The sequence below is a fragment of the Phyllobates terribilis genome, unplaced genomic scaffold (assembly GCF_046119375.1).
Source record: "Phyllobates terribilis strain yellow unplaced genomic scaffold, ASM4611937v1 Scaffold_4__5_contigs__length_816908805, whole genome shotgun sequence".
In the NCBI taxonomy this organism is placed as follows: Eukaryota; Metazoa; Chordata; class Amphibia; order Anura; family Dendrobatidae; genus Phyllobates; species Phyllobates terribilis.
In genome coordinates this window covers 480,654,905-480,681,238 of record NW_027362764.1, presented here as the reverse complement: position 1 = coordinate 480,681,238, position 26,334 = coordinate 480,654,905, and the positions used below count along the sequence as shown (strand labels likewise).

Below are 26,334 nucleotides of genomic sequence, written 5' to 3'. Positions count from 1 at the left end.
CTTGGTGCTGCCGACTGTCTGGACCTTGCAGATGTTAGCCCTTCCGCATACAACTCCTCCTCCTCTACTTCCTCCACCTCCTCTTGTCCCACCACCTGACTCCGAATTCTGTTCAACATGTGCTCCAGCATTTAAATCACCGGAATAGTCATGCTGATAATGGCATTGTCAGCACTAAACAACTTCGTTGCCATTTGAAAACTGTGCAGAAGGGTGCATAGGTCCCTGATCTGAGACCACTCCTCCAGGGTGATTTGCCCCACCTCTGGATCTCGTTGGCCCAGGCTATACATCAGAACGTATTGCACCAGGGCTTGTCGGTGCTGCCACAGTCGCTGCAACATGTGCAGAGTTGAATTCCACCGTGTTGGCACATCGCATTTTAGCCGGTGAAGTGGCAGGCCCAACGACTTCTGTAGAGATGTAAGTCGCTGAGCTGCGGGAATGCGAGCGGCGGAAGTGAGCACACATCGACCGTGCACTCTGCAGAAGGCCATGTAGTCCGGGATAGTGGGCTAAAAATTGCTGGACAACCAGTTTCAACACGTGAGCCATACAAGGCACGTGTGTGACATTGCCCCGGCGAAGGGCCGCACCCAGGTTTGCAGCATTGTCGCACACGGCCTTTCCTGGTTGCAGGTCCAGTGGAGACAACCATTCATGAAACTGGTTCTCCAGAGCTGACCACAACTCCTCAGCTGTGTGACTCACATTTCCCAGACATTTCAAAGTAAAAACCGCCTGATGATGTTGAGCCCTGCTGCCAGCATAGTAAGGAGGTGTGCAGGATCCCTTCTGCGCAGCTAGAAAGCGGGTGGCATGACCAGACAGGCTTTGGGTGCAGGTGGAGGACCGAGAGGAGGTTGAGGAGGCAGAAGCAGTGGAGGAACTTTGAGATAAAGAGGATTGATGCACAAATCGTGGGGACGGCAAGACTTGGACAGCAGCCCCTTGTCCTGCTGTCACCATAGTTACCCAGTGCCCAGTCAGCGACATGTAACGCCCCTGTCCATGCCTACTCGACCAAGTGTCTGTGGAGAAATGCACCCTGTCACACACAGAGTTTCTCAAAGAAGCGGTGATGTTGTGTGCAACATGCTGGTGGAGCGCAGGCACACCTTTCTTTGAGAAGTAGTGCCGACTGGGCATCTGGTACTGGGGCACTGCGACGGACATAAGGTCTTGAAAATCCTCTGCGTCAAAAGGCAGCATTTCTGTAGCCAAGAGCTTGCACATGGTGAAATTCAACCTCTTAGCTTTCTCATGGCTAGGAGGAAATGGTTTTTTACTTGTCCACATCTGAGGGACCGAGGGCTGGCTGTTGTGCTTAGACGGGGTTGAGTAGGGTGTCCCCGGCAAACTGCCGGTCTGTGAGGAAGATGCAGGCGGAAAAGGTAGGTTGCCTTGATCCAAAGGTGGTGCTCTCGATGTCGGAGAGCGCTCAACACCAGCTGGTGTTTCCACTTCCAAATGAAATGATGATCTGCCAATCACACTGGCGGTTGCGGGTAAAGAGGTGGCAGGTCTGCGTCTCAAAACAGGTGTGACTGCTGTCCCCCCAGTCACAGAGGATGAAGAGGCCGCGGATGCACAAGATGGGGCAGACGGTGGTTGGCACGGCTCGCTAGGCTGCATTGTAGCACAGTGAGCTTCCCACTGCAACTTATGCTTCATATCCATGTGACGGTTCATGCATGAAGTACTCAAACTATGGATTTTTTGGCCTCTACTTAGCTTTTGGTGACAAATGTTACAGATAACATGAGTTGGGTCACCCTTATCGATCAGAAAAAATGCCCAGGCTATGCAAGGCTTAGAACCCATGCGACCTGAAGAGCCACCACGACTTGTGGTCAGAGGCAGAGTTGTGGTTGAGGATGCAGTTGTTGACGTGCTTCCAGTACTATGTCTCTGTCCAGGAAGGCGCAACCTGACCTCATCGTCACTAGCATCCTCCTCCTCCTCCTCTGCTGACCTCATCGACTGGCTGACTGTGGGTTGTCAGTAAGTGGGATCTGCAACCTCGTCATCATCACCCTGTGTGTTCTCGCACCCATCGTCCTCAGAGCCAACCTCTTCCTGCCCTGACAAAAAACTCAAGTTGTTGCTCCAATCAGGTATTTGAGTCTCATCATCGTCTTCCTCATTGTCTCCACCAACAGGAGTTACAGTTTGGGAATGAGGGTCTACATTATGCTCAGAACCTTCTTCATCTGGTCCTGGATCCAACTCATAAAGATTCTGGGCATCAGTGCAGATCATTTCCTCGTCTGGATTCACAGAAGCTCTGGAGCCGACCTCTGATTCCCAGGCTATAGTATGAGTAAACAACTCTGCAGACTCAACCATCTGTTCTACCCCATACTCAGACGGGCAGCTGGAGACTTGGGAGCTGTGAGGAAGCAAGTGCGATTGGGGTGACACCTCTGAGGACTGGAGTATTTGTGATGTTGAAGTTGAGGTGGAGGAGAGCCCACTTAAAGGAGCACTTGATATCTGTTGAAGCACCTGCTGTTTTTGTGCCTCATCTGGAATTTGTAGCGATGGGCGTGGCCGTAAGAAAGGGATCGTATCACATTGTCCACTAAAAGAAGTAGACATCTTAGTTTGGCTGGAAGATGGTCTTTCTTCTGCAGATGTTACTGTTGCTTTAACACCTACCCCATGGACACAACCTTTTTTTCCCTTCCCAACATGCCTATTCCTCTTTCCACCAGCAGCAGGCCTTTTGCCACTCATTTTGGTGGTTAACTAATGGACAACTCTGGAGTTGTTTGCACAAAAAACGATGGATGGAAACCGAGCAGAGCTGAGTGGCCAAATTGTGGTACTAGCCCAAAAGGATTGGCTGGGTTCGAAGCAGTAAAACAATTTTATTAGATACACAGGTGGTGGAGCTTGGTATAGATGGCCTAACAGAATGAGTACCAAACACTGCCACAGGCCCAAAATTATTTTCCAGGCAAGATGCAGCTAAAAATTATTAGCAATTTAAAAGCTGGTGGAGCTAAGAATAGATGGCCTAATAGAATGAGTAACACACACTGCTAATATGCCTAAAATTATTTTACAGGCAAGATGCAGCTAAAAATTATTAGTAATTTGAAAGCTGGTGGAGCTTAGTATAGATGGCCTAATAGAATGAGTACCACACACTGCTAATATGCCCAAAATTATTTTACAGGCAAGATGCAGCTAAAAATTATTAGTAATTTGCAAGCTGGTGGAGCTTAGTATAGATGGCCTAATAGAATGAGTACCACACACTGCTAATATGCCCAAAATTATTTTACAGGCAAGATGCAGCTAAATTTTTTTAGTAATTTGAAAGCTGGTGGAGCTTAGTATAGATGGCCTAATAGAATGAGTACCACACACTGCTAATATGCCCAAAATTATTTTACAGGCAAGATGCAGCTAAAAATTATTAGTAATTTGAAAGCTGGTGGAGCTTAGTATAGATGGCCTAATAGAATGAGTACCACACACTGCTAATATGCCCAAAATTATTTTACAGGCAAGATGCAGCTAAAAATTATTAGTAATTTGAAAGCTGGTGGAGCTTTGTATAGATGGCCTAATAGAATGAGTACCACACACTGCTAATATGCCCAAAATTATTTTACAGGCAAGATGCAGCTAAAATTTTTTAGTAATTTGAAAGCTGGTGGAGCTTAGTATAGATGGCCTAATAGAATGAGTACCACACACTGCTAATATGCCCAAAATTATTTTACAGGCAAGATGCAGCTAAAAATTATTAGTAATTTGAAAGCTGGTGGAGCTTAGTATAGATGGCCTAATAGAATGAGTACCACACACTGCTAATATGCCCAAAATTATTTTACAGGCAAGATGCAGTTAAAATTATTAGTAATTTGAAAGCTGGTGGAGCTTAGCATAGATGGTCTAATAGAATGAGTACCACACACTGCTAGTATGCCCAAAATTATTTTACAGGCAAGATGCAGCTAAAAATTATTATTAATTTCAAAGCTGGTGGAGCTTGGTATAGATGGCCTAATAGAATGAGTACCACACACTGCTACAGGCCAAAAATTATTTTACAGGCAAGATGCAGCTAAAAATTATTATTAATTTGAAAGCTGGTGGAGCTTGGTATAGATGGCCTAATAGAATGAGTACCACACACTGCTACTATGCCCAAAATTATTTTCCGGGCTAGATGCAGCTAAAAATTATTATTAATTTCTAAGCTGGTGGAGCTTGGTATAGATGGCCTAATACAATGAGTACCACACACTGCTACTAAGCCCAAAATTATTTTCCGGGCTAGATGCAGCTAAAAATTATTATTAATTTCAAAGCTGGTGGAGCTTGGTATAGATGGCCTAATACAATGAATACCACACACTGCTACTATGCCCAAAATTATTTTCCGGGCTAGATGCAGCTAAAAATTATTATTAATTTCAAAGCTGGTGGAGCTTGGAATAGATGGCCTAATAGAATGAGTACCACACACTGCTACTATGCCCAAAATTATTTTCCGGGCTAGATGCAGCTAAAAATTATTATTAATTTCAAAGCTGGTGGAGCTTGGTATAGATGGCCTAATAGAATGAGTACCACACACTGCTACTATGCCCAAAAGGTTTTACTTGGCTAGGTGCAGTAAAAAATTTGTATTACATACACAGGTGGTGTAGCTTGCAACACAGATACGCTACTCCACTTACTAACACACACTGCAAGAGGCCCAAAAGGATTTGCTTAGCTAGATTTAGCCAAATGCTGTGAAAAACACTTGCACAGCACTAAAACAGACCTGCCTGGCAAAAAGTGATAGGAACTGATGTAACCTAGCCCTGAAAAGGGCTGGAATTACAACTAGTCACTACTCCCAACCTATCTGTCTATTTAAGAGCACAGACCTGCCTGCTAAAAGTGCTAGGAACTGCTGTAACCTAGCCCTCAAAAGGGCTGCAATTACAAACTAGTCCCTACTCCCTAAACCTTTCTGTCTATTTAAGACAAAATTCGCTTGCAATTCAGTTACACAATATAGCGCTAACAGCAGCAGCAGTGCCGTCTAACCCTCAGCTGCAGCAGTGAGAAAATGGTGGCGACGGGGAAAATGGCTGGGTCTTATAGGGCAAGGACATGTGACATACACAGCCAATGACACATGCCCTTGCTTGTGTGAAAAAAGCACTTCGCTCCGTGTGTGCGCTGCTGATAGGCTGATAGACTGCACCTCCCCACTGTAAATGCGGGAAAGAGAAAAAAAATGGATATCTTCATTATTTCTGCAGAGATCCATCCCATGCCCCTCCCCCCGCCCCGCTGTACACTCAAACTGTGTATTAACATTTATTATCAGCATTACTGTGAAAAATCCAGTTACGATTTTGGTGCACGAATAGTTATCGAACATAACCTCGAACAGCCGAATTTTTTTCAAATCATTCGGGTTCGTCGAACGGCTCGAACACCGCCCAAAACAGCTCGAATTTGAAATTGGCGAATAGTTCGATTCGAACACCGCTCATCTCTATATATAACATCTTTCTTTGCCCTTTAATTTCATGACTACAGAGTTGGACAATGGCCTGACCTGCAATGCGGTTTGAGAAATAACATGCAATTAAGCACGACCAATCCGCATTAAAAAAAAGCAGCCATTGAGTGTCCGGGAACCTTCCCACACACTTTTCTTAGCCAGGACCGTTTCTCGGCAGGGTTGGGCGGTCCCACCAGAGAATCCTCGGGTGGGCCCTGGCTTCTCCATCAGGAGAGTTCATGATAGCGCAAACTTTGCAGCAGATATGGGGCTCTGGAGCGGGGGGGAGAAAGGTGAGCCCTCAGAATCAAATCCTCTGGCCCAAGGTTTTTCAGTTTGAAACTGCTTCTCAGTGGGAGTTGTATTTCACCACAGCCAAATTCTTTAGCTCAGTGAAAGGACTGGCATAGAGGGAAACCGTATCTACTCCTGTTGTCATTTCTCTGTCGCCAGGTTCTGCCCATTTTCACACACGACCATGCCTGGCTGTATGTTCAGCGGTGAGAGCCACAGATCAGGCTGCTGTGTTACAGCTTTCATACAGCTTTCAACAACTCTGCAGCGGTGGGCGGTTTGTCACCTAACCATTAAGCATGTTATCTTCAACACAGCCTGTTGCCACTTGGCCAAGGCAGTGCTGCAGTGCTTCCAGCTTGGGACTGATGTGGTAATTTCGGAGATGGAGCCCGAACTGGAGGAGGAGGTGGAGGTGGAGGAGGAGGTGCAGGATTACATTGAGGTTACATTGGTGAGTCTGGTTTTTATACTAAACAAATATCCTACTGTGTTTTTATTTTTTTTATTTATTTTTTTACGTTATTTTTTAAGACAAATGCATTCTCCGGGAAATGTCATTTGAACATTTTACAACTTTATCTGGCCATGTGGTGTGTGACACATCATCAGACACACCCTTTTTCATTTATGGTGGAGGGACTCTAAAAGTCACAAAGTCTATTTTTATAGGGTCATCAGGCGGCCCTTACTATTTTTAAAGGGCCAGCAGTTGGCCCTCGCTATTGTTAGAGAGCCATCAGCTGGCTATGCTTTGTTGTTCCCATTATTAATGAGTGGGTCTCCTATACTGTTATTGCATATGCAGTGACTGCAAGGGCTGCCAAAAATTCAGACGCAACCCAATACCCCTTTGAAGAGACATAGAGGAGGGTCTCAGTAAAAAAAATGTTCCCATTATCAAGGAGCGGGTCTCCTATAGTGGTAATGCCCATGCTGTGACTGCAATGGCTGCCAAAATTTAGGAAAAACCCCACTAACAATTTAAAGACACATAGAGCAGGGCCAGAGTCCAACATGTTTCCATTAGAAAGGAGCGGGTCTGCTATACAGTTATAGGGTATGAAGTGAGTCCAACGGCTGCCAAAATTTAGGAAAAACCTCAATAACAATTTAAAGACACATAGAGATGGGCCTCAGTTATGACATATTCCCATTAGAAAGGAGCGGGTCTCCCATACTGTTACATATGCAGTGAATGCAACGGCTGACAAAAATTTGGAGGAACTCCAATGCCCCTTGCAAGAGACGTAGATATGTTGATATGGTACATATGGTGGTGATATGGTGTCGGAGGATGAGGATGCAGAGAAGGAGGAGGACAAAAGTAAATAAACAAAATCAGGAAGCATATACCCATGTCTGGGTGTGAAGACAGCGGTGCATGGGAATAGAGTTAGACCTCCCAAAAAAAAACCCCACTGCATTTGTGTTTATGTTACGCTGCTATTATTCAGTGGTGTTGAGAAGTCTGGCCAAATCTAGCCCTTGTTCATTTTTATATGAGTCAGACTGTCATCATTTTCAGTTGACAAGTGGATGCCCCTATCAGTTATAATTCCACCAGAGGCACTAAAAGCACGCTGTAACAAAACGCTATCAGAAGGGCAGGCCAGGACCTCCAAGGCTTAGAGAGTCAGTTCAAGCCACGTGTCCAGCTTGGATACCCAATACTTATAAGGCACAGAGGAATCACGGAGGATGTTGGTACAGTCAGCTAGGTACTCCCTCAGCATCTTCCACAACTTTTCCCTCCTTGAGAGATTACCCCATGCATCAGGGCTTGTGCGATGGGAGGGTCTGAGAAAACTGTCCCAGAACTTTGACAGTTTTCCTCTGCCTCTGCTGGATTGCATTTGTGGCTCTCTCACCTGTACTCCTTGGTTGTCCAACTAACTGTGACCTCTGCCGCCAGTGTTTTCAGATGGGAATTTTTTTAATAACTCAGCAACAAGGGCCTTCTCTTATTGCCCATTTTATTAGGCCTGTCCTGCATGGGAATAAGTGACAAAAAGTTCTCCTTGTAGCGTTGGCCTAGAAGTGTCACCAATCAATAATGACTGTGATGCACCCCCTGGCGCCGTGGGGTACTCGTAGCCGGGCCGGTCCTGTATTGGGGTAGTCACGGTGGCAGTGACCCGGTCCGTGGCCCCGGGCGGTCAAATAAAGAACAGTCAATTGGGTAAATAAAGTTTTGGGGATAATGTTCATGACGCCACCTGTGGTATGCGGCTATATGGGGCCGCTGCTGCGGTGCAGATCCACTGGGGCTGATGGTGACGCAGCAAAGATGGTTCAGCTCTCCACGGGCAGCGCTAAGCTCCAGGGCAGTATATGGTGGATTTTAGAGGTAGATGTTGCTGGTGTAGTGCAAGGCAGGTGACGCAGCCATCAGGCAAGGACAAAGTGGGGTGCAGTCTTCAAGTATTTAGTCACAGTTGTCAAGCTGCTCCAGGTTACAATGGCCAGATTATAATTGCCCACATCGTCCTGTGTCCTCCGGAGAAGTGATCCAGCCAACTCTCAGATAGCTTAGAAGCACTTGCACGTGACCCTTTTCTGTGTACCTCTCCAGGTCGTCTCTCTCTCTGCGCTGGATCTCGCCCTCCTGCCCTGTGCCTCACACACAGTGTTCCAAGCCAGTGGCCGCGGACCTTGTCAGGCGACGTCTGGTCTGTCCCCTTGGTCCTATATGGCCACCTTTTCAGCGATTTATGTGTGGATTTTGGCTACGGCACATAAAGATACCGCAATCTCTGGTTTGCTAGCTGAGCCTTAAAGTACACCACTAGTCTGGGTCGGTCACCTCTTGCGGCCTTGATTCCTCCACAGTCAGCGTGAATTTGGGCACATGGGTTGCTTCCCGCACTTGCCCTAGGATCCCTTCTGTCTCTGGAGCCCTTCTCCCTGCTGTGGTCTTCTCTCCTCACTCTCCTCCTGGGCCTCTCTGACTGGGCCCTACTCCTCTCTCAACTCCTCTGGAACTGCTAATCCTTCTAGATGTTTCTACCCTTCTTTTAAACTGTTATGTCAGTGCTCCCCTAAACTACTTCCTCCACCCACCTCCTCTACTTAATTCCACCTTCCTAACAGGGACCAGGCCTGTGCTCTCCCCTAGGAGCTATCTGGACCTTCCCTGTAGTGGTGTAGTGTTGGATGTGAGTGTTTGGGTCCTGGGTAGTGCTCCCTTCTTACCTGAGAGTGGGGTACCACACCTCTGGCTGAGATGCAGTACCTCTGTGGTGACTGGATCCGCAGGGGCGCCACAACTGCCACCCAAAATTTGGACAACGTGAGGGTCATGGGAAAGGCAGCGTAACATAAACTCAGCCATCTGTGCCAGACTGCACAGATGCAAGACTTACGTGTCCTCACCAAGAGGACGACTGACCGTGCTCTTCTCCTCATCCTCCTCCTCCCTGTCCTCAGGCCATCCACGCTGAACAGACGGTATGACAGTTGTGCAGGTAGTACCGTCTATAGCGCATGAATCTAGCTCCTGTTCTTCCCCCTCCTCTTCCTCATTGTCACCCAATCCACGTTGGGATGAGATGAGGCTGGGCTGTGTGTAAAGACCCTGTATGGTTCCTTGCTCCATCTCATCATGCTCTGCCTGCAATGCATCCTCTTTAATTGTGAGCAGAGTTCCAATGCGTGGGGACATCACACACCAGTCAGTGAGCCGGAAGCTGCAAATGCTGCTGAAGCACGGCAAGTGTGGCGGAAGCTGTAGCTGACTTTATAAAATGGGCACACAGGCTGCGTACTTTGACAAGCACATCTGGCAGATCTGGGTAGGTTGAGAAACCGCTGAACCACGAGGTATGTGTGTAAGCTCGCCTCGCCTCAGAGCCACCACTAGGTTCCGGCCATTGTCACACACGACCATGCTTGCTGTAGGTTCAGCGGTGTCAGCCACAGATCTGCCTGCTCTTGCAGAGCTGTCCATAACTCTTCAGCGTTGTACCGTTTATCACCTAAGCATATTAGCTTCAGCACAGCCTGTTGCCGCTTGGCTGAGGCAGTGCTGCAGTGCTTCCAGCTTGTAACTGATGTGGTCATTTCGGAAATTGAGGCTGAAGAGGAGGAGGAGGATGAGGTGCAGGAGCTGTAGAATGTGGGGGCAACCCTGATTGACCTAGGGCTCGCAATCCTCGAATGTTCCGTCCCAAGGTCCGACTGAGTCCCAGCTTCCACTATTTTAACCCAGTGTGCCGTCTGCGAGATGTAGCGTCCATGCCCACAAGCACTTGCCCACATGTCCGTGGTTAGGTGGACTTTCCCAGTAACTGCATTGTTGACGGCAGAAATAGTGGCGGCTGGGGACCGAGTACCGAGGGACGGCCGCCGCCATCAGGTTGCAGAAAGCTTCCATCTCCACGAGCCTGAAAGGCAAAATTTCACGAAATGTGTGAATTTAGTAGCGTGGCCTGTGGGGCATTAGCTGCGTATTTGCGCTTGCGTTCCAAGGGCTGGGGTAGGGACAACTGAATGCTGCACTGGGACAAGGACGTGGACATGCTTGCTGATGGTGCTAGTTGAGAGTGTTCAATGACAGGTGCAGGGCGGGAGGCATCTTGGCATGCGCTATGGACAGGGGATTGGCGTGCATGCATAACAGTGGAACAAGCAGTGGTATCAACCGCAGACACTGTTGCTGGACCCTGGGGTTCGGCCTACTTAGTTGGGTGCTTTGCTGCCATTTGCCTTATCAAACTGATGGTGGTCAGGCTGCTAGTTTTGCTACCCCAGCTGATGCTGGCCTGGCAGGTGGTGCAAATGGCCATTTTGGGGTTATCGCAGAGTCTTTAAAAAACAACCAGACTCGTGAAGACCTAACAGTTGTACTGGCAACTTCTGTCGTGTTGATGGTACAGGGAATGGTTGCCCGCCTTCTGTCTGTGGCCACCACACTGTTTGTTCTTGCCTGTTGTGGTGCTACTCCTCCCTTCCCCTGTGTGCTACTGTCCTCGCTCTGCATGTGACATTGCCAGGTTGGGTCAGTGACTTCATCGTCCACCACCATCATTCCACTTCCGCACCCTTGTCCTCTTCCTGACTTTCTGGCAATTGTGTTTCATCATTATCCACCTCTTGCGACAGTAATTGCACTTTCTCACTGTTGCCTTCTTGTGACCTTGGCTGCTCAAATATTTGGGCATCGCTACATGCGATCTCCTCTTGCCCAGCTTCAAGTGGGCTGGGAGAGAGGTCCGAGTCTATAAATGGAAAAGTGAACAGCTCTTCGGAGTGTCCAAGTGTGGAATCAGTTGTCTCTGGGCACTCGGCATGGTGGGAGGAAGGAGGATCAGGGTGAGGAATATGCAGTCCAGACTCACGGCTACTGAGACTTGACCATGTGGAAGACAGGGAGGTGGTGGTGGTGGCTAAGTGACTGGAAGCATTATCTGCTCTCCAACCAATAACCTTTTCACACTGCTTTGTGTTCAATAGTGGTGATCTGTGGTCCCCTATTAATTGGGACAGGAAGGTCGAGCGACAAGATGTGGGTGTTTGTTGTGGCATAATTTCAGCTTGCCTACGGCCTCGGCCTCATCCTCTGCATGCACCACTTTCCCGTCCCTTGCCACGCGCATTGCCCATTTTAAATGGAGGACAATATTTTCCACGTTCACTACAAATGGCTGGATTTGAACCGCAGTGATATGTGATGCGTGTGATGGAAAAACACAGTTTTAAATAGCTGGCCTGTAGGTTACTATTTTTCACAGCGACCGCATGTCAATAACTTCACTGACACACTGCAATAAAATTTAAATGGAGGCCAGAAATGGCTGAATTTGGAACACACTTATATGTGATACGTGTCTTGGAAAACCACAGTTTTAAATAGCTGGCCTGTAGGTTACTATTTTTCACAGCGACCTCGTGTCAATAACTTCACTGACACACTGCAACAAAATTTAAATGGAGGCCAGAAATGGCTGAATTTGGAACACACTTATATGTGATACGTGTGACGGAAAAGCATAGTTTTAAATAACTGGCCTGTAGGTTATTATTTTTAACCGTGACCTCGTGTTAATAAATTCACTGAGAAACTGCAACAAAATTTAAATGGAGGCCAGAAATGGCTGAATTTCGAAAACTTATATGTGATACGTGTAACGGAAAACCACAGTTTTAAATAGCTGGCCTGTAGGTTACTATTTTTCACAGCGACATCGTGTCAATAACTTCACTGACACACTGCAACAAAATTTAAATGGAGGCCAATATTTTCCACGTTCACTACAAATTTCTGGAGTTTTATTGCTGTAATATGGAAAGGATCTGATTGTATTCTTCAGTGCCAACAAGCAAATGGAGCAGAAAAATGGTGTACTCTGGATTGCTTTTTAAGCAAATAACCAGGATTAAGATAAAAAAAATATTCCATGGCCCCTGTTTCTGGGGCTTTGTTTACAAATATCTGTAAGAACAGCAGCAGCAGGAACGTTCAATGGACCCTCTTGCACTATATGCACTGCAGTCTGCCACATACACTGCCCGACTAATTCCTGCTATCACCAGTGAATATATGCAGCTGGATTAGTCCTCAGATGTATATGTATATATATATATACTGTGGAATACCTATACTAGCAGGACGTTCAGTGGACCCTCTTGCACTATATACACTGCACTGCAGTCTGCCACATACACTGCCTGCCTGCCTAATTCCTGCTATCACCACTGAATATATGCAGCTGGATTAGTCCTCAGAAGGACTGTTAGTTGAGATGGATATAAATATATGTTGTAGAATACCTATACTAACTATGAAGAAGCAAGTCTCTCCCTGACGTAGCAGCAGCTCTCCTTACTCTGCCTGATTCCGGGGTAGACTGTGACAAGCATGGCGGCGCCCGGTCTTATATACACATGATGATGCTGTGCGGCCAGCCAATCACTGTAATGCCCACAACCATCATGGCTACGGCATTACAATGAGTGGCAGGCAATCCCTGCATATTCATTGGCTCTCTAAAGAGCGCCAAATATGCAGGGACGGGACCCGAGTTCTTGCCCAAGCCACCCGGAAATACTCGTCGAGCGCCGAGCATCTGGAGTAGTGAGGTGCTCGGGTAAGTACTGAGCAATGGCGAGCATGTTTGCTCATCACTAGTTATGACCTATCATACCTATCATCATGATATTGGATAACCTTTTGATAGCTGGGAGCTAACCACTGGAATACCCACCAATCCTGAGAACAGGACTCTGAAGGGCCACATCTGATTGGAGGTCAAGCTTGCGCATCTCTGCTCCATTCACTCTGTATGGGATAATAAAGTACAGCACTTTTCTACATCCTGCAGTACCATAGAGAATGAAAAGAGAGGAGGTACACATGCTTGACTTACACTCCATTGAAGTGCGACTCTTTAGAGCTCCATTGTCATGATCAGTGGGGTCCCAACTGTCAGACCCAGCAATCAATAAATTATTCTCTATTGTACTGGAAGACTTTATTAATTTGGTAGAACTCTTTAAATATTAGGCTAGGAATACATTTGTTATATATGGTTTTATATTGTGAAAGAGATAAAGGGAACCTGTCATGGGAATTTACCCCAATAATGTATTAGCAGCGCTTTATTAGCAGCTTTTTAACAACATTTTTAATGGTGCCTTTATAACAACTAAGTATTAGGAAAGTGCATGTAAATGTAATGTTTAATTCTGGTGTGCTTGTACCTGGTACTGTATACTGGTTGCACAACCAACAAAAAGCACTTTTAATCTGCCTCTTGTAGTAATGCAATTTCCATTGGATGTTCCTTTTCTGTGAAGTATCTTGGACTATCTGCACTCTTTATCACAGCTCTAGTGTCCACCCAAAAGACTGTTAAAGCTGTTCAGTTGTAAAACACAGCTCATCTAAAGTTATTAGAACACACAGCAGACCTTCAAGTAATCAGGCCTACATTGAAGCTTTTTCTTAATTTCTTCAAAGTTGGTACATCTCACAAACTTGAGTAGACCCAATATTAGTCTCCTACTACTATGGAAAGAGCACCACAGTCACTCCTCCCTGGTGCTGTCAGTCTGACATAGTCCCAATACTTACAGCAAACTCTCCCACAAGAAATAACTTCATCCAGGGATATATTACTTTCGGTCTACACGACATGAGCAGCTGTCAGCTCAGAACACCTGAAAACCTCCTTACTCCATGGTTAGCCTAACTAGTCACTCAGTCTGATTAGCGTTTTTCACCCGGTAGAACAGTATTATTGTTCTCCTCCAGAGGTTCACCTCAGTGCACTTGGCAACCCCCAGAACAACTTTCCTCAGATGACAATCAGGTCTTTTGCCTCAGTTCACCTCCATAGAAGGTTAGGTTTTTAGGCTGTAAGTACAGCACATTTCTCACAGGTGGAATATGCTTGTTGTCCAAACATTGTGAATGGCAATAACAATAAGCTTTGCATGATGACCATACATGTGCAAAGGTGGTGGACAATGGCTGTCTTGTTCCTGCCTCTGAAGACACCAATTGCATCAATGTGAATAATGCCTCTTATGTAAATATTTTGTAATGTGAATTGTAATGTATTGTGATATAGAGTGTGATAAGCATTGATCATGTAATATGTTCCTGTATAGTGTGTAGTAATGTAAAATAAGTAATGTAATGTAATGCATAGTGTAAGACATAATGTTATAAGATGTTTTGTAAGGAAGTTCTGCCTAGCAGCAGACAGCAGGGTCAGAAGTAGTTAACAGTTGGGACTAGCCCACATTGGGAGGGGTTAGTATATATAGGGACAGAGACGGTTCCTCAGTTAGTTGAAGTTGGAGTAATAGTAGACCTAGTGTGTGATAAGGAAAGACATCTAGTCCGCAGGCTGACGAGACTATGCATTGGGTGACTTGAGGCAGGAAAAGAAGGAGACCAGACTGAGATAGTGTAATCCTCGATCGAGGTTTAAGTATCGGATGTGAACAATGAGAAGGCGAGAGACTAACCCTCAAATGAGTGGCCCTAGACCGAAGTAGCCGGATTACAGACCAATGGCCAGGCCCCTTAACCTTCATGGTACCGAGTTATCTTCGCTGGTGTATGAGCGTAATAAACTTCCCAAGCAGGTTGTCCCCAAGCATCTGAGAGCACAAGGCTTTACTCTGCTTATGATGGGACCGTTGAGAAGACTAGTCATGGAACCGCTAGAAGGGAAGGTGATCGTTACAAACTGTACTTTTGTGTTGGGCTGTGTTGTAATGTAAATCATAGGACCAGTAACATTGGGAACAACCCAGCGGGAACTGAAACTGTCTGATGATGTGCTGTGAAACTGACGCGCCCCTGGGCCTGTATCGCGCTGCGTTGCGCACGCGGGAGCTTACCCGGAGCCGGATCTGTTGAGGGTTGTAGTCTCGTGGCGGTGACCCGGTCCGTGCCCAGGGTGTCAAACTAAGTGGCAGTCTATTAACGGTAGATGGTGGGATGACTACGCCACCCGTTGAATGCAGCTATGGAGCTGCCGCTGCAGGGCAGACCGCTGAGGCCGGTGGAAGGATGGTGCAGCGTGGATGGTATAACCCCCAACGGGAGGGGTATGGCCTCAGGGCAGCCGACGTGGATGATGGGGGTAGCAGGAACCACTCAGAGACGATGCGGTGTAGTTCAGGGTCTTTACTGGTTACAAAGACAGACCCTCCCGGAGTACTGGGTAGCGATCGGGGCCTGGTCAGTCCTTGAGCAGATGGGATCTCCCCTGGCCAGGCGGAGTTGTAGGCCTTCCCAACTAACTGTACTCTTCTGGCTACCTTGCTAGCGGCGGGTAAAAGTAGCCCACGTCCCTGAGTGTACCGTGTGGTGCTCACCCGTATGGCCGGTGACTCGGGGCCTTCTAATGGCTTTCGCTCCACGATGGCGGTGCTGGTCCCACGCGTGTGACCGTGCCTTCGGGTTTCTGGGCCAGAGGACCTGCAATCCCCTGCCGGTCTGTTTCTGCTGCTGGGTAAGGATTAGTCCCCACAGCCTCGGACTCCGGGTCCGGTAAGAAATCTTCTCAGTCAGGGCGAGCTCTGCAGCTGCCAGCCCCTGACTCGTAGTAATATTGCTCCCACTGAGCTTCTGCTGTTTCTTCCTATGACTGTTTCTCGTCTCTACTCTCCTTGACTGACTAACCCTGCCTCAGCCCCGGGTTTATATAGGGGAAGTTCTTCCCCTCCCAAGACTGGGCAGGAGGTGTGGCATGCACAGGATCCCTGACCAAAGGACCTCCCACCTGCTCTCAGACATAACATTACATTACTGTGGAAACCAGACCCCTGGGGTGCCACATTCCCCCCTAGTAAAATTTAGTACTCCGGGACTAAACACATTTTTGTAAACATAACAGAGTACAACCAAAACATTATAATAAAGAGACACATAACAATGGTCACGGCGTGTCCGCAACCGGGTGCAGTCTTTGAGGGGAAGCAAGGTGTCCATTTCACCAAAGCAGGGAGACGTAACCAGGTAGGGGTCTGTCCTACCCCGAGTCCTTAACAGTCTCTAGTCCATCCTGGGTTACGCTCCAACTAATTGTACAAGGATTCCCGGTAGATCCACCAAGGATTCCTAAAAATAACTAGAAACACAAAATTATACACAAGCAACAATACACAGGTAAACATAAATAAAACAATTTATACACTTTAAATCCTCCAGCGTGCGGGTAACTGGCCTCTAGTGGCTCTAGTGGACCTACGGAGCTGACTGTCCGGCCCCGAACTACAGGGTGTAGGAGCTGTCAAGGGTAAACTGGGCAGCTGTCTACGAGTTCCCTGGCTCACTAGGGATATGGCAGGCTTACTGCAAGCAGAGGATTGATCCTCCTGGTCTGCGGGTGTGGGGTCTTCTGCCTCCTGGACCGGCTGTTCTTCCAGCTCTACCCGTTGCTCCGTAGGTGCTTGGGATGACGGTTGGAGGAAGGTGAGTACGGGCACCACAACTGCACCATTGACTTGAGTCCAAGACCGAGGGAAGTCCCCGAGCACAGTACTAACCATATCTTCCCTTTCCTCTACGGGTCGATGGTCTTCTTGTTCCTCTTCAGGGTTCCTCAGTTGTTCGGGACACTTCTTCAGGTGGTCCCGGGATACAATGGCTGTGGTTTCCCCTCCGTCTTTACTGATGGTGCAGACCTTCGGGTTCTCGTGGCTTGAGGGCAGTACGGTGTACGGGTCCTTCTCCCACTGGTCGTCCAACTTGTGGAGCCATCTTTTCCTCTTCAAGACCTGCTCTCCGGGTACCAGGGGAACGGCGGGAGCGTACTGGTTGTAAGTTTTCTCTTGTCTTTCCCTAGCCTGACAGAGACTTCGCTCCACGCTCTCCTGTACTTTCCGGTACTGTTGCTGCCTCTCTGTGTCCCAGTCTGCTTCTGGTGAAGTGTCCTCGGGTGTCAGGACTCCCATTTCCAGGTCAACAGGTAACTTACCAGGTCTCGCCCTCATTAAGTAAGCCGGGGTACAGTTGGTGGAACCTACCGGGATGTGGTTGTATAGGTCCACCAGATCGGGCAACTTCTCAGGCCACAGACTGCGTTCTTCCAGGGGCAACGTTTTTAGAAGATCCATTACCACCTGGTTCATTTTTTCACAAAGTCCATTAGTTTGCGGATGGTAGGGTGTCGTCCTTATCTTCCGGCAGCCATACAGATTGCAAAATTCCTGGAAGACCTCCGCTTCCAAGGCAGGTCCCTGGTCCGTCAGCACTTGGTCCGGGTACCCGTGTGGACGGCAGAAGTGCTGCTGGAAGGCTCTAGCTGCCGTTTGAGCCGTTAAGTCCTTGACGGGGACGACAACCAAGAACCGGGAGTAATGATCCACGATGGTTAACGCGTAGACGTAGCCACTTCTGCTTGGGGTCAGTTTTACATGATCCAAGGCTACCAGTTCCAACGGTTGCCGGGTGACGATGGACTGCAGGGGAGTCTTCTGGCTGGCACGGTCCTTCCTTCTCAGGTTGCACGGGCCACAGTCTCTGCACCACTTCTCGATGGTTCCCCTCATGCCTACCCAGTGGAACCGCTCGCGCAGCAGGAACTCCAGCTTCTTCCACCCGAAGTGTCCAGCTCCGTCGTGGTATGCCTCCATCACCATGGCTGCGTCCCTTCGTGGCACCACTACTTGCCAGAGTAATTCATGCGTCCGGGAGTTAACCATTCTGCGGCACAACTTCCCTTTGTAAAGGAACAGTCGACTCTTCTCTGCCCATAGTTGTTTGGCTTCCTCCGGAGCGTCTGGTTCAAGGCGAGCCTCCGGCCGAGTCAGCATCTCCTTCACCAGTCAGACGGCAGGGTCGCTGTCTTGCGTTTCCGCCCAGTTGTAGTGGGGTAAGGGGTTCAACGTAGCAGCCTGCTTACTCCTTACCCGGTGGGAATACTGGATAGTCCCATGACGGTGGAACGCAGGGAGTTCAACTTCTTCCAGTCCCTCCGGATCTTCTCCTCCGTCCGGCAGGTTGGGCATCCTGGACAGGGCGTCCGCGTTGGTATTGGAGCGTCCTGCCCGGTATTTGATTGTGAACTCGTAGTTGGACAGACGGGCCATCCACCTCTGCTCCAGGGCACCGAGTCTTGCCGTGTCCAGGTGTGTCAACGGGTTGTTATCCGTGTACACGGTGAACCGGGAAGAAGCGAGGTAATGCTTAAAGCGCTCGGTGACTGCCCATACCATGGCCAAGAACTCTAGCTTAAATGAGCTGTAATTCTCGGGGTTCCTTTCGGTGGGTCGCAGTTTTCGGCTGGCGTAGGCGATTACTCGTTCTTTCCCTTGCTGAATCTGGGACAGTACGGCTCCTAGCCCGATGTTACTGGCGTCGGTGTAGAGGATAAAGGGCTGGCTATAATCCGGGTACGCCAGGATTTCATCCCCCGTGAGGACTCTTCTTCCAGCTCCTCCCATTTGAAGGGCGGCTTCTGGTTCTTGGCCTTCCGGGACTGGCCTATCAGGAGGTCCTGCATAGGTGCTGCCTTTCTGGTGAAACCGGGAATAAACCTTCGGTAGTAGCCTACCAACCCGAGGAACTGCCGCACTTCTTTTACGCTGGAGGGGCTTGGCCATTCCTTAATTGCGGTGATCTTATCAGGGTCGGGAGCCACTCCGTCAGCGCTCACCACGTGTCCCAGGTACTGCACCTTTGGTTTCAGGAGGTGACACTTGGAGGGTTTCACCTTTAGGCCGTAACTCGCCAGAGCTTCGAACACCTCCGGCAGGTGTTTCAGGTGGTCCTCATAAGTCTTGGAATATACGATGACATCGATCAGGTACAACAAGACCGTCTCGAAGTTTCTGTGGCCCAGACAGCACTCCATTAATCGTTGGAAGGTTCCTGGTGCGTTGCAGAGTCCGAACGGCATGCAGGTGAACTCGCTAAGTCCCATCGGGGTGGTGAATGCAGTCTTCTCCCGGTCCGCCTCTGCTACAGGAACCTGCCAGTACCCGCTAGTGAGATCCAAGGTAGAGAAGAAGTTAGCAGATCTTAAAGCAGCCAATGACTCCTCTATCCTTGGTAAGGGGTACGCATCCTTGTGTGTGATACGGTTGATTTTCCGGTAATCTACACACATCCTCATGGTGTTGTCTTTCTTTCGGACTAAGACTAGTGGAGCTGCCCAGGGGCTACAGCTATCCCTGATCACCCCAGCCTCCTTCATGTCTCTAAGCATCCCCTTAGCATGTTGGTAGTGGGCAGGGGGTACGGGCCGATACCTCTCTTTTATAGGAGGATGGTCTCCCGTGGGGATGTGGTGTTCTACCCCCTTGACTCGCCCGAAGTCTAACGGGTGTTTACTGAACACTCTCTCGTACTCTTGAACCACCCGATAGACTCCTTGTTTCTGGTGTGAGGGAGTGGAGTCAGTACCTAGATGTAGTTGCTGACACCAGTCCTCCATGTTTTTCTTAGAGCCATTACCTTCCTCCGGGTGAGATGGAGGCAAGGGTTCCACAGATTGTATAGAATTTTGGTTAATGGTATATAATTTGGCTAGCGTGGCATACCGGGGCAGGTACACTTCCCTCTCCCCGATATTTATTATGCGAACGGGCACCCTCCCATGGCGTACATCAACCACCCCCGTGCTGTCAAAATGGTGGGCCTACTGTCTGAGTAAACTGGTTCTACCATTGCCTGGTAATCCCTACCTCTCAGACCTATAGCTGCTCGGCACCAAATCATCATTTCACTTTTTGGGGGCATGGCAATAGGAAAAGGGTCACACATTCTTACGCTACCAATCTCACCGACGGAGAGTTCCACCTGTTGCCGTCGCATCAGTGCCCGGATCTCTTTCTGGAGCACCCGCTGCTCGCCGGAGCTGGCGTTCTTGGCAACCTGCTGTAGAAGGAAAATCACCTCTGCAAGACAATTTTCAATTACATTAGTTCCTAGAGTTATTTTTGGGTGACTCTCATGTTTGTCAATATCTACAATGATCAGTCCCTGTGCTGCCAGTTCGACTCTACCGATTTTGATGGTCACCTCTTTAAATCCGATCTGTGGCACGGGCTGGCCATTGCTGGCGATGATACTCAAGTCGTCGTCAGGGTAGCGGGTAATATCCGAGTCATTCCAGTACTGCTTAAAGAGCACGTACGGGATGGTGGTGACCTGTGACCCGGTGTCCAGTAGGGCACTCATGAGAATGCCATCCAGTACCACAGGCAAGACTGGGCGTCCTCCCACATATCTGTCGCGCCAGTTCGATGGGCCTGGTGATCTTTTTCCTGGGGGTTGGCCCTCTACCCCAGGTTGTGCCCGTTTAAAGAACAGTACCTTGCCATATGTCCGGGTTGATTGCAGCGGCGGCAGATGGGTCGTCCGTCCTCGCTGTATCGGTCACTGGGTCTTCCTCTGGCCGGTGGGGTCCTCCTTGGTCGACGCCACGGGATGTCCTCCGGTCCGGATGCCAGCTGGATCTTCCCTGGGGTGGAAGCCTGTAAAGACTGCACAGTTCGGGTTAGCGCAGCAACGCTCTTAGCTAGCTCTTGGACCTGATGGTGTAGGTCTGGAGTCGGGTCATTGTCCAAAGCCTGCGCATCAGCTCCCACAGGCCCTGCCGACAAAGGCGCCGCCTCCTGGTGGTAAGTGATAGCAGGGCGCCTGTGGGTCACAACGCCACCCGGTGCCGGTTCTCGGAGCACCCGGATGGCTCTGTCCTTGAACTGTGCAAAACCCAGATGGGGATCCTGTAAGGCCATTGCCCGCAACTGGGTTCGGTGGGTATTACAATATAGTCCCTCTATAAACTGTTCGGTCAACAGCCTGTCCTTGTTTCCCACTCCATCAGGGTCGGTCTGCTTAATGGCCCTCAGGGCCTCTTGTAGGTTTAGTGCATAGTCCCTTATACTCTCATGCGCTCGCTGCTTGCACCCGTAGAATCTAAGCTTAATCTCGGCTGAGGTGCGGGTATCAAAGGTGTCCTTCAGCCGGGTTAGTATCCCTGCGACAGTCTTCCTCCCAGGTGGCCAGGATTTTACTTCCCTTTTGGCTGCCCCGGTTAGTTGGGCCACCAGGATGCTCACTTTTTGCTCTTCTGTGAGGGGGTACACCTGGAAGAGGCTATCCAGCTTTTCTCTAAAGTCATGCAGGGTATGTGACTCCCCTGAGTACTGGGGTAGCCAAGCTGCTCCCGGGATATAGGGCATGGTGAAGGGCATAACTGCAGCAGCGGTAGCGCTGGCGGGGGTTGAGGCAGTGAAGCTCTCCTCCGTATCCGACATCTTCCTCCCCCCTAGTGGACCGTGGCCTACCTTGCGATGATCCTCTTCCGTAGGCCGCGGCTCCGCAGTGGATGGTTGAGGACCTTCCGTCGCGCTCCTGTGACGTCGGCGTCTGCTGGGCTCCTTCCAGGACCTTACGCAACGTCCGGACGTGAGGCGGGGCTTCAGTTCTCGCGCGCTTTCGGAGTCCACGCCCCTCTTCTTCCCGCGCGGCGTCCTCAAGATGGCGTCCAATGGCGGGAAAACTCCACGGATGGCGGGAAGAAGGCAGAAGATGGCGCCGGATGGCGGGAAACTTCACCGATGGCGGGAAGAAGGCTGAAGATGGCGCCGGATGGCGGGAATCTTCACCACTGGTAAGTTTGAAAAGTCTCTTTTTCAGGCACGCAGTACCCGGTGGTTGCGGGCACGAAATCCTGCCGACTACGCCAAAGTTGACGCGCCCCTGGGCCTGTATCGCGCTGCGTTGCGCACGCGGGAGCTTACCCGGAGCCGGATCTGTTGAGGGTTGTAGTCTCGTGGCGGTGACCCGGTCCGTGCCCAGGGTGTCAAACTAAGTGGCAGTCTATTAACGGTAGATGGTGGGATGACTACGCCACCCGTTGAATGCAGCTATGGAGCTGCCGCTGCAGGGCAGACCGCTGAGGCCGGTGGAAGGATGGTGCAGCGTGGATGGTATAACCCCCAACGGGAGGGGTATGGCCTCAGGGCAGCCGACGTGGATGATGGGGGTAGCAGGAACCACTCAGAGGCGATGCGGTGTAGTTCAGGGTCTTTACTGGTTACAAAGACAGACCCTCCCGGAGTACTGGCTAGCGATCGGGGCCTGGTCAGTCCTTGAGCAGATGGGATCTCCCCTGGCCAGGCGGAGTTGTAGGCCTTCCCAACTAACTGTACTCTTCTGGCTACCTTGCTAGCGGCGGGTAAAAGTAGCCCACGTCCCTGAGTGTACCGTGTGGTGCTCACCCGTATGGCCGGTGACTCGGGGCCTTCTAATGGCTTCCGCTCCACGATGGCGGTGCTGGTCCCACGCGTGTGACCGTGCCTTCGGGTTTCTGGGCCAGAGGACCTGCAATCCCCTGCTGGTCGGTTTCTGCTGCTGGGTAAGGATTAGTCCCCACAGCCTCGGACTCCGGGTCCGGTAAGAAATCTTCTCAGTCAGGGCGAGCTCTGCAGCTGCCAGCCCCTGACTCGTAGTAATATTGCTCCCACTGAGCTTCTGCTGTTTCTTCCTATGACTGTTTCTCGTCTCTACTCTCCTTGACTGACTAACCCTGCCTCAGCCCCGGGTTTATATAGGGGAAGTTCTTCCCCTCCCAAGACTGGGCAGGAGGTGTGGCATGCACAGGATCCCTGACCAAAGGACCTCCCACCTGCTCTCAGACATAACATTACATTACTGTGGAAACCAGACCCCTGGGGTGCCACAAAACTGTAACATATTTGAAGTTATGTGCCAGCTAACCCGTGTGTGTTGGTGTAACTGAAGAACTGTTGAAACCGTTAAGTAAAGAATTAATGATTAAGATGAACTGTTGGTCTCTTGAGTTGTCTTGTGGTTCTGGCCAGCTGAGAACAGCGACAGCTTACGGCCTGCACGAATACACAGCCCACACTACCAAAGTCCACACACCCAACCAGGACCACATCTTCTATGTAGCCGTGGCGTCGGGAGTTAGTCCCTCACCCATGACTATCACCCCGTGCCACATTACACATGTTCCCTTCTTACTTATCTGTGTCAACAAACTCCCCCCAGTAGTTATTTTGGCACAGTGCATTGGTTTCACTACCTCAACCTTACCATAAGGACCAGGCACCCCTTTTGGACACCTTTAGAGATGATCAAGTCGATTCAAAACAAATGGCATTCAAGACAAATTTCCTGAAATCCGCAGGTCCTGGCAAATTCTAACAATGTGTGATTAGATTTGCGCGAATTGCCATAAAATGTCTTTCACTATTTCACACATTGTAGTAAATTGCATAAGTCACTGACTGTGTGGGCTTCCCTAAAATACCTTACAGTTATCACATCACATGGTAGACATAATTTTAGTAAAAAAATTACAAACCTGAAGAATTCGAATTTCAAAAGGTTCAATCATCTCTTGACAAATTATCTATACCTTTTTCTTAGTGGCTGAAAACCAAGAAGGCAGTCAATCATGCAACCTTCAAAACAAGAGATTTCATAACAACATATACACAGTTTATACAATTACACTGGTCAAGTGTGGTATAAAAATACAAAAGAACACATATTGAGCCCATGCTTCACTTCTGTACTGTTGTGTTCTGCGTGAATTAGAAATCATACTCTAACACTGATTTTCTATACGAAAAAAATGTAAACAATTATGAAAATTTAATGCTTACGGTGTTTAAAATAGTTGATGTTCCAAAGGATAACCTAAAATTAGCTTTAAAAACACAATATAATTGGATGGACTCTGGTTGCATTGGCAATTCTATAATAATAATAATAATAATAATAATAAAAAATTACATTTATTTGTTTCCTCAAGGAATTATCATTGCTGGAATGAAGCCTGGATGACCAGACCAGATCTTCCAGTTGGATTTGGAGGATGGCAGGCAGTAGATGCCACACCTCAGGAGAACAGTGATGGTATGTATTACTTTTAAATGGCAATCTGCAACTTATTGTTTTGAATAGATATAATATTGGAAAATATATAATGTACGTTTAAAAATAATGAATAAACTTATGCAATGTTATAAAGTGCTCCCATTGACATTTCAAGTTACTTTACGAGCAATCTTCCCCTTGAGTCTGTGAATGTTTTATGACATTTTACTTTCTTAAGTATGGAAGAAAATGTTAGAAGATACTAGGAAGTCAATCATTGATATTTTAAGTAAAGACATAATGAAAAGTAATTAAAACATGCAAAGTGTCCTTCAGACTTACGTACACTCTTGTCACAAAGTATTTTTATCTATTTTGCATATCGTTTAATTATGTTCTTAAGTTTTCCATAATTGGTATTATTGGCATTATGGTTGAGAATTATTATATTAAGGCCTGACTACAGAGAAAACTTTATGGAAAGTAAAGTTAGAGAATTAAATCATTTTTCTGAAGGAATTAAGGAAATCTGAGATTTTGTTTTAACCCCTTCACTCTCCAGCCTGTTTTCACCTTCCTGACCAGGCCAAATTTTACAATTCTGACCAGTGTAACTTTATGTGGTAATAACTCTGGATTGTTTCAATATATCCAAGTAATTCTGAGTTTGTTTTTTCAAGACACATTGTACTTTATGATAGTGGTAAATTTAGGTCAATATTATTTGCACGTATTTGTGAAAATATCATAAATTTTTAAAATTTCGCAATTTTCAAGTTTTTAGTTTATATGTCCTTAAACCAGATAGTTATATCACAAAAAAGAGTTAATAAATAACATTTACCACATGTCTACGTTACATCAGCATTAAATTTGACACATAATTTATTTTTCTTAGGATGCTAGAAGGGTTAAAAGTTGATCACCAATTTCTTGTTTTTCCAACAAAATTTACAAAACCAATTTTATTAGGGACAACATCCCATTTGAAGTGGCTTTGAGGGCCTATGTGACAGAAAATACCCAAAAGTGACACAATTTTAAAAACTGCACCCCTCAAAGTGCTCGAAACCACATTCAAGAAGTTTATTAACCCTTCAGGTGCTTCACAGGAATTAAAGCAATTTGGAAGGAAAAAATTAAAATTGTACTTTTTCCCACAAAATATTGCTTTAGCCGCAAATTTTCCATTTTCAAAAGGGTGACAGGAGAAAATGGACCATAGAATTTGTTGTGTAATTTCTCCTGAGTATACCGATACCTGATATGTGGTGGAAATCCACTGTTTGGGCACACTGCAGGGCTCAGAAGGGGAATGAGAACCATTTGACTTTTAGAATGCAAAATTGTCAGGAACACATAGCGGATACCATTTTGTGTTTGCAGAGCCCCTGATATGCGTAAACAGAGAAAACCCATACAAGTGACCCCATTTTGGAAACTACACCCCTCAAGGAATTCATCTTGCTTTGACATAAGCACCTTGAACCCGCAGGTGATTCATAGAATTTTATAATGATGAGCCGTGAAAATAAAACATCACATTTTTGACCCCCAAAAATGTTGCTTTAGCCCGAATTTTTTATTTTCACAAAAGTAACAAGAAAACATGGACCTAAAAATTTGTTGAGCAAATTTTTCCGAGTACACTGATACTTCACATGTTGTGGTAAACTACTGTTTGGGTGGACGGCAGGGCTAGAAAGAGAAGGAGCACCAATTGACTTTGGAGTGTGAAATTGGATGGAACAGATAGTGGATGCCATGTCACCTTTGCAAAGCTCCTGATGTGCCTAAACAGTGAAAATCCCCCAGACGTGACCCCATTTTGGAAACTACACCCCTCAAAAAATTTATTTAGATGTGTGGTGAGCATCTTGGACCCACAGGTGCTTCACAGAATTTTATAACGTTGAGCCTCAAAAATGAAACATATGCATAAAAATACATTTTTCCCACAAAAAATTGGTTTTACACCAAATTTTTCTTTTTTTTTTTACACAAGAGTAAAAGGAGAAAATGGACCATACAATTTGTTGTGCAATTTCTCCTGAGTATACCCCATATGTTGTGCAAATCTACTGTTTGGGTGCACGGCAAGGCCACTTGACTTTTGGAGAGCAAAATTGGCTGGAATGGATAGCGGACGCCATGTTGCATTTGCAGGGCCCCTGCGGTTCCTAAACAGTGGAAACCC

General features: G+C 47.8%; 1 protein-coding gene across 1 annotated transcript in view; it reads left to right on the top strand.

The window, feature by feature from the left end:
- F13A1 (coagulation factor XIII A chain) overlaps positions 1–26,334 on the top strand; it is a 392,887-nt gene that overhangs the window by 219,282 nt on the left and 147,271 nt on the right. Inside the window, exon 9 of the mRNA XM_073678719.1 lies at positions 24,073–24,176. Coding sequence (XP_073534820.1) covers positions 24,073–24,176 — 104 coding nt within the window. The remainder of the gene's footprint in view (positions 1–24,072; positions 24,177–26,334) is intronic.